Genomic DNA, 13366 nt, shown 5'->3' with positions numbered 1-13366 from the left:
CGGTTTCCCCCTGAGGTCACGTGACGAACTCAGCCACTGAGAATTGCAGACAGAGGCCACGTGTTTGTGGATCGGGGGCAGCGCTTCCGGGTTTGTGTTCGCTCAAAAACTGTAGAAACGGATCGATACCATGATTAATCAGAGTTCGCGCTGACAGCCGAACCGAACCGAACTGATCTGGATCCGTCATGTCCAGGCAGAGAGGCGGGAAGGCACTGATCATCACCGACGGTGAGTCCGTCTGGGTCCATTTAGATCTGGACCCCTCTGGAAACCACAGGATCTTGTCAAGAGAGGATGATGTACCGGGTCTAGACCGGGTCTGGACCGAGTGGATGATGGACCAGGTCTAATCAGGGTGGATGATGGACCCGGTCTAATCAGGGTGGATGATGGACTGGGTCTAGACCAGGTGGATGATGGACCGGGTCTAGACAGGGTGGATGATGGACCGGGTCTGGACAGGGTGGATGATGGACCGGGTCTGGACAGGGTGGATGATGGACCGGGTCTGGACAGGGTGGATGATGGACCGGGTCTAGACAGGGTGGATGATGGACCGGGACTAGACCGGGTGGATGATGGACCAGGTCTAGACAGGGTGGATGATGGACCAGGTCTAGACCGGGTCCAGACAGGGTGGATGATGGACCGGGACTAGACCGGGTTGATGATGGACCAGGTCTAGACAGGGTGGATGATGGACCAGGTCTAGACCGGGTCCAGACAGGGTGGATGATGGACCTGGTCCTGGCAGGGTGGATGATGGACCGGGTCTAGACAGGGTGGATGATGGACCGGGTCTAGACAGGGTGGATGATGGACCGGGTCTAGGCAGGGTGGATGATGGACCGGGTCTAGACAGGGTGGGTGATGGACCAGGTCTAGACAGGGTGGATGATGGACCAGGTCTAGACAGGGTGGATGATGGACCAGGTCTAGACCGGGCCAGACAGGGTGGATGATGGACCTGGTCCTGGCAGGGTGGATGATGGACCGGGACTAGACCGGGTCTAGACAGGGTGGATGATGTACCGGGTCTAGACAGGGTGGATGATGGACCGGGTCTAGACAGGGTGGATGATGGACCGGGTCCAGACAGGGTGGGTGATGGACCGGGTCTAGACAGGGTGGGTGATGGACCGGGTCTAGACAGGGTGGATGATGGACCGGGTCTAGACCAGGTGGATGATGGACCAGGTCTAGACAGGGTGGGTGATGGACCGGGTCTAGACAGGGTGGGTGATGGACCGTGTCTAGACCAGGTGGGTGATGGACCGGGTCTAGACCAGGTGGATGATGGACCAGGTCTAGACAGGGTGGATGATGGACCGGGTCTGGACAGGGTGGATGATGGACCAGGTCTAGACAGGGTGGATGATGGACCGGGTCTAGACAGGGTGGATGATGGACCGGGTCTGGACAGGGTGGATGATGGACCGGGTCTAGACAGGGTGGATGATGGACCGGGTCTAGACCAGGTGGATGATGGACCAGGTCTAGACAGGGTGGGTGATGGACCGGGTCTAGACAGGGTGGGTGATGGACCGTGTCTAGACCAGGTGGGTGATGGACCGGGTCTAGACCAGGTGGATGATGGACCAGGTCTAGACAGGGTGGATGATGGACCGGGTCTGGACAGGGTGGATGATGGACCAGGTCTAGACAGGGTGGATGATGGACCGGGTCTAGACCGGGTCTAGACAGGGTGGATGATGGACCGGGTCTAGACAGGGTGGATGATGGACCGGGTCTAGACAGGGTGGATGATGGACCGGGTCTGGACAGGGTGGATGATGGACCGGGTCCAGACAGGGTGGATGATGGACCGGGACTAGACCGGGTCTAGACAGGGTGGATGATGGACCGGGTCTGGACAGGGTGGATGATGGACCGGGTCCAGACAGGGTGGATGATGGACCGGGACTAGACCGGGTCTAGACAGGGTGGATGATGGACCGGGTCTAGACAGGGTGGATGATGGACCGGGTCTGGACAGGGTGGATGATGGACCGGGTCTAGACTGGGTTTAGACAGGGTGGATGATGGACCGGGTCTAGACAGAGTGGATGATGGACCGGGTCTAGACAGGGTGGATGATGGACCGGGTCTAGACAGAGTGGATGATGGACCGGGTCTAGACAGAGTGGATGATGGACCGGGTCTAGACAGGGTGGATGATGGACCGGGTCTGGACAGGGTGGATGATGGACCGGGTCTAGACAGGGTGGGTGATGGACCGGGTCTAGACAGAGTGGCTGATGGACCGGGTCTAGACAGAGTGGATGATGGACCGGGTCTAGACAGAGTGGATGATGGACCGGGTCTAGACAGGGTGGATGATGGACCGGGTCTAGACAGAGTGGATGATGGACCGGGTCTAGACAGGGTGGATGATGGACCGGGTCTGGACAGAGTGGCTGATGGACCGGGTCTGGACAGAGTGGCTGATGGACCGGGTCTAGACAGGGTGGATGATGGACCGGGTCTAGACAGGGTGGATGATGGACCGGGTCTAGACAGAGTGGATGATGGACCGGGTCTAGACCAGGTGGATGATGGACCAGGTCTAATCAGGGTGGATGATGGACCAGGTCTAATCAGGGTGGATGATGGACCAGGTCTAATCAGGGTGGATGATGGACCGGGTCTAGACAGAGTGGATGATGGACCGGGTCTAGACCAGGTGGATGATGGACCGGGTCTAGACAGGGTGGATGATGGACCGGGTCTAGACCGGGTCTAGACAGGGTGGGTGATGGACCGGGTCTAGACAGAGTGGATGATGGACCAGGTCTAGACAGGGTGGATGATGGACCGGGTCTAGACAGGGTGGATGATGGACCGGGTCTGGACAGGGTGGATGATGGACCGGGTCTAGACAGGGTGGATGATGGACCGGGTCTGGACAGGGTGGGTGATGGACCGGGTCTAGACAGGGTGGGTGATGGACCGGGTCTAGACAGGGTGGATGATGGACCGGGTCTAGACAGGGTGGATGATGGACCGGGTCTAGACAGGGTGGATGATGGACCGGGTCTGGACAGGGTGGATGATGGACCGGGTCTAGACAGGGTGGATGATGGACCGGGTCTGGACAGGGTGGATGATGGACCGGGTCTAGACAGGGTGGGTGATGGACCGGGTCTAGACAGGGTGGGTGATGGACCGGGTCTAGACAGGGTGGATGATGGACCGGGTCTAGACAGGGTGGATGATGGACCGGGTCTGGACAGGGTGGATGATGGACCGGGTCTGGACAGGGTGGATGATGGACCGGGTCTGGACAGGGTGGATGATGGACCGGGTCTATACAGAGTGGATGATGGACCGGGTCTGGACAGGGTGGATGATGGACCGGGTCTGGACAGGGTGGATGATGGACCGGGTCTGGACAGGGTGGATGATGGACCGGGTCTGGACAGGGTGGATGATGGACCGGGTCTAGACAGGGTGGATGATGGACCGGGTCTGGACAGGGTGGATGATGGACCGGGTCTAGACAGGGTGGATGATGGACCGGGTCTGGACAGGGTGGATGATGGACCGGGTCTGGACAGGGTGGATGATGGACCGGGTCTAGACAGGGTGGATGATGGACCGGGTCTGGACAGGGTGGATGATGGACCAGGTCTCCATCTGTGATTCTTTTTTCAGATGAGGAGGACCGGACTGAGGAACTGAACCCCTTCTCTTTCAAAGAGTTTCTCCGTTGGAAGGATCTGGACCAGGACCAGGATCTGGACCAGGATGAGGACCATGAGAAGGTAAGGGAGTACCAGCAGAACCAGAAGAGTCGTTTCAGAGCTGGTTAACATCTGTTTCCTGTCAGAGTGACATCATCGCTCGCATCAGCAGTGACATCATCAGAGCTTCACTGCTGCAGCGTTCCTCTCATGATGTCATCCCTCTTTGTCTGATGTCTGTCCAATCAGGAGGAGGAGGATAAGGAGTGGGGGCGGAGCTTCCAGTCAGGTGTAGATAGTATGTCCTCCCTCTGCACCGAGGAGGAGGAGGAGGAGGAGGAGGAGGAGGAGGAGGAGGAGGAGGCGACCAGGTGAGTGTGGACATGGTGAAGGTGGAAAGTCCTCCTCCAGATTAACTCTGTGTCTGCTTTCAGGTTCTCCTCTAAACCTGAAGGAGGTACCACAGCAGCAGCAGGAGGAGAAAACTATGAAGGAGATGATGAGACCTCCATGGCTGAACCGTCGTCCTCCTGCAGGAGGCGGAGCAACGGGAGGAGCAGCCTGATGCAGCAGGTGAGACACATGGTGATGTGACTTTTATTTCAGGCTCAAACATGACGGTGATGTTTTTATGAGAGAGAGGAGGAGAGGAGAAGAGGAGTAAGGGAGGAGAGTAGGGTAGGAGGAGGAGAGAAAAGGAGAAGAGGAGGAAGAGAGGAGAGAAGAAGAGGAGGAAGAGAGGAGAGAAGAGAAGAGGAGTAAGGGAGGGGAGGAGGAGAAGAGGAGTAAGAGAGGAGAGGAGGAGGAGGAGGAGGAGAGAAGAGGAAGAGAGAAGAAGAAGAGAGGAGAAGAAAAGGAGAAGAGAAGAGGAGAGAAAAAGAGGAGAGGATGAAGGGAGAAGAGGAGGAAGAGAGGAGAGGAGAAGAAGAGGAGAGGAATGCAGATGAGAGGAGAAAGAGGGGAGGGGAGGAGGAGGAGAAGAGGAAGAGAGGAGAGGATTAGTGGAGAGCAGTAGAGGACAGGAAGAGAGGAGGGGAAAGAGAGTAGGAGGACAGGTAAGGGAGGAGGAGAAGAGGAAAGAAGGAGGAGAGGAGGAATGAAAATGGAAGGAGAGAGGAGGTGGAGGAGAGAAGAGGAGGAAGGGAGAAGAAAAGGAGAGTAGAAGAGGAGAGGAGGAAAGCAGGAGGAGAGGAGGAAAGAAAATGGGAGGAGGAGAGGGAATGTGTGTGGAGGACAGGTTCTGTTGGACCTGCAGGAGGCGCTCTGGTAGGAGGTCCTGCTTGTAACTCCGGTGTGTGGTCACATGACCACTGCGTCTCAGCTGAAGGAGGAGAACATGTCGCTGAGGAGATCCATGAAGGAGCTGCAGAGGAGAGCGGAGGACAGCCAGCGCAGGTCAGCACCGACCAATCACAGCTCGGCGTGGCCACGGGCTTCTGGCCGTTTACCCATCATGCCTCTGGGCTTCCTGCTCCTCCCTGCAGGGCGTCGGAGCTGTCGGAGGAGCTGCTGCAGAGGAGGCGTCGGGAGGAGAAGGAGGCGCAGGACCTGGAGAGCATGGTCCACTCTGTAGAGCAGAACCTGCATCTGATGACGGTGACACACACACACACACATAAACACACACGCACGCACGTGTGTTTAAAAACATGTTTAAAATCAGGAACTGAAGTGTGTGTGTGTGTGTGTGTGTGTGTGTGTGTGTGTGTGTGTGTGTGTGTGTGTGTTAGAGGCGAGCCGTGAAAGCAGAGAACGGCGTCTCCAAACTGAAGGCGGAGCTTCAGCAGCTGCAGGTGAGACCTCCCCCCTGCAGGCTGTAGATCCGGTTCAGAACGTTCTAGATCAGGACCTCTGGTCTGCTGATGGAGAACGTTCCTGCAGGACAAACTTTTGTTTTTTCTCTTTTTATTTCTCTAAAATCCATTTTCTTGACTATAAACAAGAATGTTGTGATTTCTAGACGTTGCTTTAGTGTGAAACTTTAAACTTTATCTTGCGTTGACGTCCTTGTGCTTCCATGCGTCCTTCTTGTTGCCATGGTTAAGTCAGTTCATCCACTAGTGGGCAGTGCTGAGGTCAGAGATCGCTTGTTTTGACGCTTGAATTTACTGCCATAAAGTTGTTTACAACTGTCAAAAAAACACCAGAAGAAGAATAAAACCAGTTTTTCTCATGCTCAGCTTCTTCCTGTTACATTTCTTCCTCTCTGGTTTTGTGTCAGCTACACAACTCAACACTGCCCCCGCCATTTCCACTGGTATTGCTCTGTTTTCAGTATCAAGGGATGGACAGCTAATCTCCGTAAAAAGGACTAAATTACATACGCAACCATAGACTGTATATAAAAAGATGGGCGGAGCCTCTGTGACGTCACTCATAGGTTTCTGAAGAGCTGAATTGAAGCTCGGTTCCTACCATCACCATCTATGCGTCTATCAGGATTTGCTCTGTTTTGCAGCCCCTAGTGGATGAAGGGAGAACTGCAGTTTTATGCACTTCTGCATTGGCTTCACTGTTAACCACCGAAGGCTCCGTCCATCTTTCATATACGGTCTATGTACGCAACAGACTAAAGTGTCCATCCATCCACATGTACGTCCATCCTCGCATCTGTCTGTGTTTCTGTCCATCTGCATGCAGCGTAACTGAACCTGTAGTTGAACACCTGGTGCATAACCACCGCCAGGTGTTGGGAAGTTGTCCTGCAGTCCATCTCCTGGACAACAGAAATGTCTCATGTAGATTCAGCCCTCCCATCATGATGCCGCTGCCGCCATGAGGTCGTTGTGGTGGCGATAGAAGTCCGGGTTTGGGCCAATGTTTGAAAATCACTAATGTATGTCTCCGGTAGGATGTGTATTTATGTGTGTGTGTGCGTGTGTGTGTGCGTGTGTGTGTGTGTGTGTGTGTGTGTGTGTGTGTGTGTGTGTTGAGTCGGAGGTGGACATGCTGCGCTCGGAGAACAACAAGCTGAAAGCGTCAGAGTCTCAGGTTGTCATGACGATGAGACAAAATGCCCAGGTGGCGTCCGAGTACCTGAGCAAGACAGCAAGCCATGCCCACTCCTCCATCCGGTCAGTACCTACACACACACACACACACATTCAGACTACCTCTGGACCTGTCAACACGTTATCACATATATGTCATGTTTGTCCGCAGCAGTTTATGACATTTACCTGGAGACACAGTCGCGTCCTCGTCCGTCCTCAGAACATGTTTATTCCCCTTTCAGACTCTGCCGCGGTGCAAACAAAGGAGCAGCCGTCTGCTCTCTGATTGGACAGTTAGATCAGTCAAGAAAAAGGGCAAAATTCACACCTGCAAATTCAGTGTCGCTGGCAGCTTTGCGTCTCTGGACGTTTCATTTTCCCACGAAGCACTTTTACAAACCGGATGTTTTAGCGCAGGATGAAAACTTGATTTATAAACTCTGAAATTATTTGCAAACATTTATTTAAAGCTGCAAAATATTTATGACTTTACACGGAGCCCATCATGTTGAAGGAGGAGATTTGTAGAGAGACAGAGTCTGCTGCACCTGTTGCTCGTCTCAGACCCGGAGACACCAGCTGTGTCTGAACGTCCACACTAGTCCCCGACCACCCGTCCACCACACCGGCCTGCACTACACTACACTACACTACACTACACTACACTACACTACACATTCTGTTGGCGATTCGGACACAAAGCTGGACATTTTGTCCTTGTCGCAGATCACGTAAATACCGATTGTCACCACGGCAACCAGCACACATCAATCCAATCAGTCAGTCCAGAATATTTTATGTTCTTGTATTTATTCTTTCTTTGTTGCACATCTGTTCAGTAAATAAGAAAATAAAATGAAGAATCTGTAGTTTTTTTTTTTTATTGAACCTGCTTTGATGTTCGTGTCATTTGTGCCATTTTGAGCTCCTGCTGCAATGCATTGTGGTCTATATCGTCCCGTCTAGTGACCATTGACCCTCACTACTTGTCAAGATGCATTGTGGGTCATTTTGAGTGACTACTTTTTTCTCTCTGGACATTCGAACACCCCTAGAAAACGGCACTATAGAGGACAGCCACATAATCCATATTTAGACACGTCTAGTTCCCGTCAGATCTCTTCTCTTATTGGACCGTTTGGTTAGTCACCATCCAATCAGATAGCGGTATAAAGACTGGACCACGTCTCACAGCAGTTTCGTGCTTCACCTCTGTGGACAGGAAATTTTTCCAAACCATTTTCCAAATCATTTGCAAACATTCGTTTACAGCTGCAGCGTCTTTATGACCTGATGTGAGGTCAGAGACCTCAGCTAAAAGAGTCCTGATTGGACCAGAGAGAAGAAGAAACGAACCAATCACAAAGTGTTGCTGGAACACGGCCGTTTCAGGGATTAAAGTAAAAATCAGCCACTTTTAATCCACCTAAACCATCATTTATTGCTTCTAACAGGTCATGTGACATTTGAACAGAAAACACATCGTACATGTGCTGATGTTTATATTACACACACACGTTTCTTTCTTTCCTCACCTGTCCATCATTATAACCTGTGTGTTTGTGTGTGTGTCCAGGCAGTTGTTGGGTGAAGCAGAGACCCTCCATCTGGTCTCTCAGCTCCTGCAGTCCATCGATAAGATCTCCACGGTCCACACACAGTCCTAAACTCCGGTTGATCGCCTCTGATGGACAGGAGGATGCGGTTGTCGTGGAAACAGCCTGTGAGACATCAGCTGGCCCATCACGTCTCTGTTTTGTGTCATTTTGAAGGAGAGAAGTGTAAAATAAGAACTTGGTGTCATGTGACACATCAAACGTCCATGCTGGCGTGACGCAGGTTAACATGCGGCTCAGACTGCCGCATGCTGATTGGTTGTTCTGATGACCTGCTCCTTGATGTTGTTTTTTAATCTTCAGTCTGATTAAATATTCTGATTCATTTAAGCTTCGTGTTTGTTTTTATTCAGTTCTTTGTGTGTTTGATTTGTGATGATCATGTAATAACTGCATCTTGTTAATCAGCTGTTTCTTTCTTCAATGACAACAAAAATGATCAACATGCCCCTGCCCCTTTCTGCCATAGACCCGCCCCCACTCAGAGTGAAAAAGCTGGTGAGCTGATTACATCTGGCCTTCAGCCCATGGCAGTGTGGCTTTCTAGTTTCTTTTCAACACTTTTATTTAATTGAACTAATAAAAAAAGACTACTTTTTATTTGTCGTCCTCTGTTCCTGCTGGTGATGGACTGGACATCTTGGTGGTGGCTTCTCCTTATGTTGTGTGCATGTGACTTTTGGTGGATTCATTATGCACCACTTGCTGTGAAACCTCATTACATTGTTAAATGAAGCAACAACAGGTGGAATCTGCTGCACAGACTGTAGAAGGTTCAGCAGGAGATGTAATGAAAACCTATTTTACAGTGTTTCCCTTTACGTATTAGACGGAGCACCTGGACCAGACTGCAGGATGTTGTCCCGATGCGTTTGTCACAGGAGTAACTAAGAATAAACATCAGTATTTAAACAAACAAGTAATTTCATTCACAAAGACTTCAGAGAAATCCCACATCAATTTAACCCAGACTGGTCATCAAATCAAATCAAAGATACTTTATTCATCCCCGAAGGGAAATTCAGAGTTCAAGCCAGCTCATCCAAAGTCAGACATACAGACATGTAACATTCATGACAAAAGAGCTATACAGAATCAAGCTTAAGCTTAGGCCATGCACCTAGTTTACCAGCGCTGCCTTACAATAGATAAGAACAGAGATACATTAGGATCATAGGGGGTCGAGGGCAAAAAAGGTCATGTAACTCCGGGCCGCACCATCATACACTTCCCAATAACCCCAGCATACCCAGAACCCTTAAGAGCAAACCAAAAGTGGCACCACAAAGCACACCAATCAGCTAACACTGCAAGTCTAACTCGTGAAGAACAAACCTCAAAAGTCAGGGATCAGGAACCAGAGAAATCAAGGCCTATTTGACCACCTGGTTAATTTGGTGGGTGGGAGTACTCCAAATAAACAAATGAAATAAAAATAAACAAAAATAGTTAGTCCACCTCACTGGTGATAATCCAATACCATTCAATATGCCCTGCAAGGCCAGGCAGACTAACTACTATAACAAAACTAAAACCTAAACCATAATCTTAGGACAGTAGGAAACAATGATGAAAACCATTCAGCAACTGTAAGATACAAAAACAATCAACTGAACATTTCTGGGGATCAGCTTAATGGGATGTGATATGAAAATTTTATGTAAGATATTTTCAAAAAGATTAGAAAAATACATGCCAAAGTTGATAATTGATGATCAACAAGGTTTTGTCAAAACGAGACAAGGATACCATAATATCAGATGTGCTCTAAATATTCTATATGAAAAACATGAATCCAAAGACACTGCAATGCTGGCAGTAGATGCCTGTCAAGCTTTTGACAGAATAGAGTGGGACTATCTGTTTAAATTGTTTCCAAGGTACAGATTAGGAGAGACATTTATTAAGTGGAATAAGCTGCTCAACACATATCCTACTGCACGATTATTAACTAATAATAATATTTCAGAACCCATTAGTCTGCAACGTTTAACTAGACAAGGATGTCCTTTATCCCCGTTACTTTTCCCTTTAGCTTTGGAACCATTGGCCATAGCAGTGAGAACTCATGGTGGAATATCAGGCATCTAGATTGGAGATCTTTTTTTTTTTTTTGTCTTGTCCAGCATATAAGCAGGCAGACTGATGTTCTGGATGCTGTGTTCTGCTGAGCAAATTTATTTTGCCAAGGGGAACTTTTATAGATGTAATGATCCCCTTGTATTTCTTGATTCTTATTTCATTTTTCTATTTGTTTTGGATACTTGTTTGTATTACTGAGTTTATGCTGCTGGACCCGACCGGAAAGGATAGAAAAGGGGCAGAAAGAGAACAGAAAACAGAAAACAAGAGAAAGAGATCAATGCATACTGTTGTACGACGACATATCCATAAGGAAGAATAAGACCATTTTCCAACCAAGGGGTGGTAGAAATTCACATTTTCATTTATTTTAACATTGATCACTGCACAACTGCCAAGTTTTCCCTGGACAGACCAACCAGCCTGGAAGGCAACACCTCCTATATATATATCATGAGGCACCACCCTCTCAGACCAATAATCCAATCACCACACATGTCTGCAAAGAATCAAACAAGAAAATTAATCACAAAACATGATTTTGAAAACAGCTCACTTTCCATAATTCAACACACAAATTCATAATAATAATAAAAAAAAAATCATTTTAACATTCATATGCTATTCAGTGTACATCTTTATACGCCTAATCACTCCCCATCAATTATTCAATGAAGAACAAGACCCGCCCATTCACACTCTGCAACAGCCCTAACTGTAGGCAGGCCCTGTCAATGAAGAAAAACTGTCTTAGGAAAGGAATGACTGACATTACTGAAAATACAAACATAAAAAGAGAATGTTTGGTAAACATAAGTATAAACAGAGCACTTCAAAACAGAGCACTTCAAAACTTAAGGAAATAGTGCCTCCTAACACATACACATATATGCACACAGATACCCACCTACATATATATGTATATACACTCGCGCGCACACACACACACACACACACACACACACACACACACACACACACACACACATATATATGTATAAACACACACATACACACACACACATATATATACTTATATATATATATATATACATATATATATATATATATATATATATATATATATGTATATATATATATATATATATATATAAAAAAAAAATATATATATATATAAATATAAATATATATATATATATATATATATATATATATATATATATATATATATATATATATATAAATATAAATATACATATATACATATATACATGTATATATATATACATACACATATACATATGAAGTATAAGCTTCAATGGTGATGTTGTGTGCCCTCATTCAATGAAAAGGGAATACGGGAATAAATTAATGATGTCACAAAACATCAAGAGTGGAATGAAGTGTGATACACTGATATTGTGATGTTGTGTGCCTTCATTTAATTTCTATGTAACTGCCTACGTGCAGCGGTGCACGGCTGCATCCTGTTATTCGGCTATGCACAGCTGCATTCTGTAAAACAACTGTGTTTGCTTTATGAAAGGTCATGAGAATGTTGAGAGGACTCAATAACAGCTGAGTCTTGCGTGTGTGTGTGTGTGTGTGTATTGTGGGGAAGTTTGGCCACCTCTCTACCTGCTCGCGCACAGTGTTGTTTGTGCATAGGTATAAAGTGGAGAAGTCCCGGACTTCGGTGGAGTCTGCTGCGGGTCTATCTGATCAGGACGCCCAGCTGGTTTTGGCACTCTCTACCGGGGTTGTGGGCTCCCCAACCGATCGCGTTACGGTAAGAGCTGGAAACTGCAAGTGCTTTAACCAATGATGTATTGCTTGCTCTTGTGCTGCCTGATTAATAAAACGCTGATTTAATCATTGGGGCAAAGAGTTTGCGTGTGTTCATTATTTGCCGACTTCCTACGATCCTTTCATTACAACATACATATATATACATACACACATACATACATATACACACGTATATACATACATATACTTACATATATACATACATATACACACATATATACATACATACACACACATATATATACGCATATGTATATATACATATGCATATATATGTGTGTATGTGGTTCCATTTGTGTCAAAAAAAGTACATGTTGTTGGTTTATGTTGTTCTAATGTGTCTTTGGTACATGTCTATGGCCTAATGTTTTTGACAAGTGTTGTTGCTTTTTGTATATGTCAATATTTTCTATGTATTTCTTGCATATGTACATGTTGTATATGTACATGTTGTACATGTACATGTTGTATATGTGCATGTTGAACATGTATCTGTTGCATATGTATTTATTGCACATATAAATGTTGGATGATGTAAATGTTGTTCATGTATGTTGTTGCATTTGTGTTTGCTGCATATGTAGACTTCATATTTCGCTGCACGTCTTTACCTTCTGATTGGCTAATGTCGTTGCTTTCTGTTGTTGGTCAATGTTGTTGGTTTGTGTCGTTGGTCTCTGCCGTTGCTGCCTTTGTCACAAATAAATGCTGAAATAGGCCATGTCTGGTCTAAGTGTTTATTAGACATTACAAAAATTGTTAGAATTTTAAGAAATACATATTTTAAAAAGCTTTCAAAAATATTTCCACTATAGCATTTTTTTCCCTTCAGGTGGTAATTCGGACAGCAAAGGGGTCCTAATGCAAATAGCGTCGGGATAATGATGCTGGCTACTTTTAATTTTAATAACCTAAAACTAAATAACCTAAAAGAATCTAAAATATCTTTGTGGAGTTTGGGTTGTTTACTGTGTATGATTGTGCGGCCGCATTGGCTGGACTTGGACTACTTTGCATGCTAGCTAGTGTCTGGGCCACCAGATTATTCTGTCATTGTTCAACTGGTTCAAACTTAAGCAGGGGGCTTATTTGGTCAATGAACGGTAATCTTTATTTCTTCAATGAAGGTTATTTTATTAATTTAAATTGAGAATATTAACTTATCCTTGGAAGATATTGTCATACTTCAAATGATCACAATGCTATTTGTGCCTTTATT

General features: G+C 47.0%; 1 protein-coding gene across 1 annotated transcript; it reads left to right on the top strand.

Annotated features, from left to right (window-relative positions):
- Positions 1–84: 84 nt before the first annotated feature.
- Positions 85–8513, top strand: entr1 (endosome associated trafficking regulator 1). The gene is made up of 9 exons (XM_079251411.1): positions 85–231; positions 3658–3767; positions 3936–4057; positions 4121–4259; positions 5008–5081; positions 5171–5282; positions 5417–5479; positions 6621–6764; positions 8260–8513. Exons 1-9 carry the CDS (start codon positions 189–191, stop codon positions 8344–8346), a joined length of 894 nt encoding a protein of 297 aa, XP_079107537.1. The 5' UTR covers positions 85–188; the 3' UTR covers positions 8347–8513.
- Positions 8514–13366: the final 4853 nt, after the last annotated feature.

This window comes from Telmatherina bonti (assembly GCF_933228915.1).
Source record: "Telmatherina bonti genome assembly, chromosome: 13".
Classification (NCBI taxonomy): domain Eukaryota; kingdom Metazoa; phylum Chordata; class Actinopteri; order Atheriniformes; family Telmatherinidae; genus Telmatherina; species Telmatherina bonti.
Note: the sequence above shows the minus strand (reverse complement) of the source record. Positions and strands in the feature narration are given on the sequence as shown.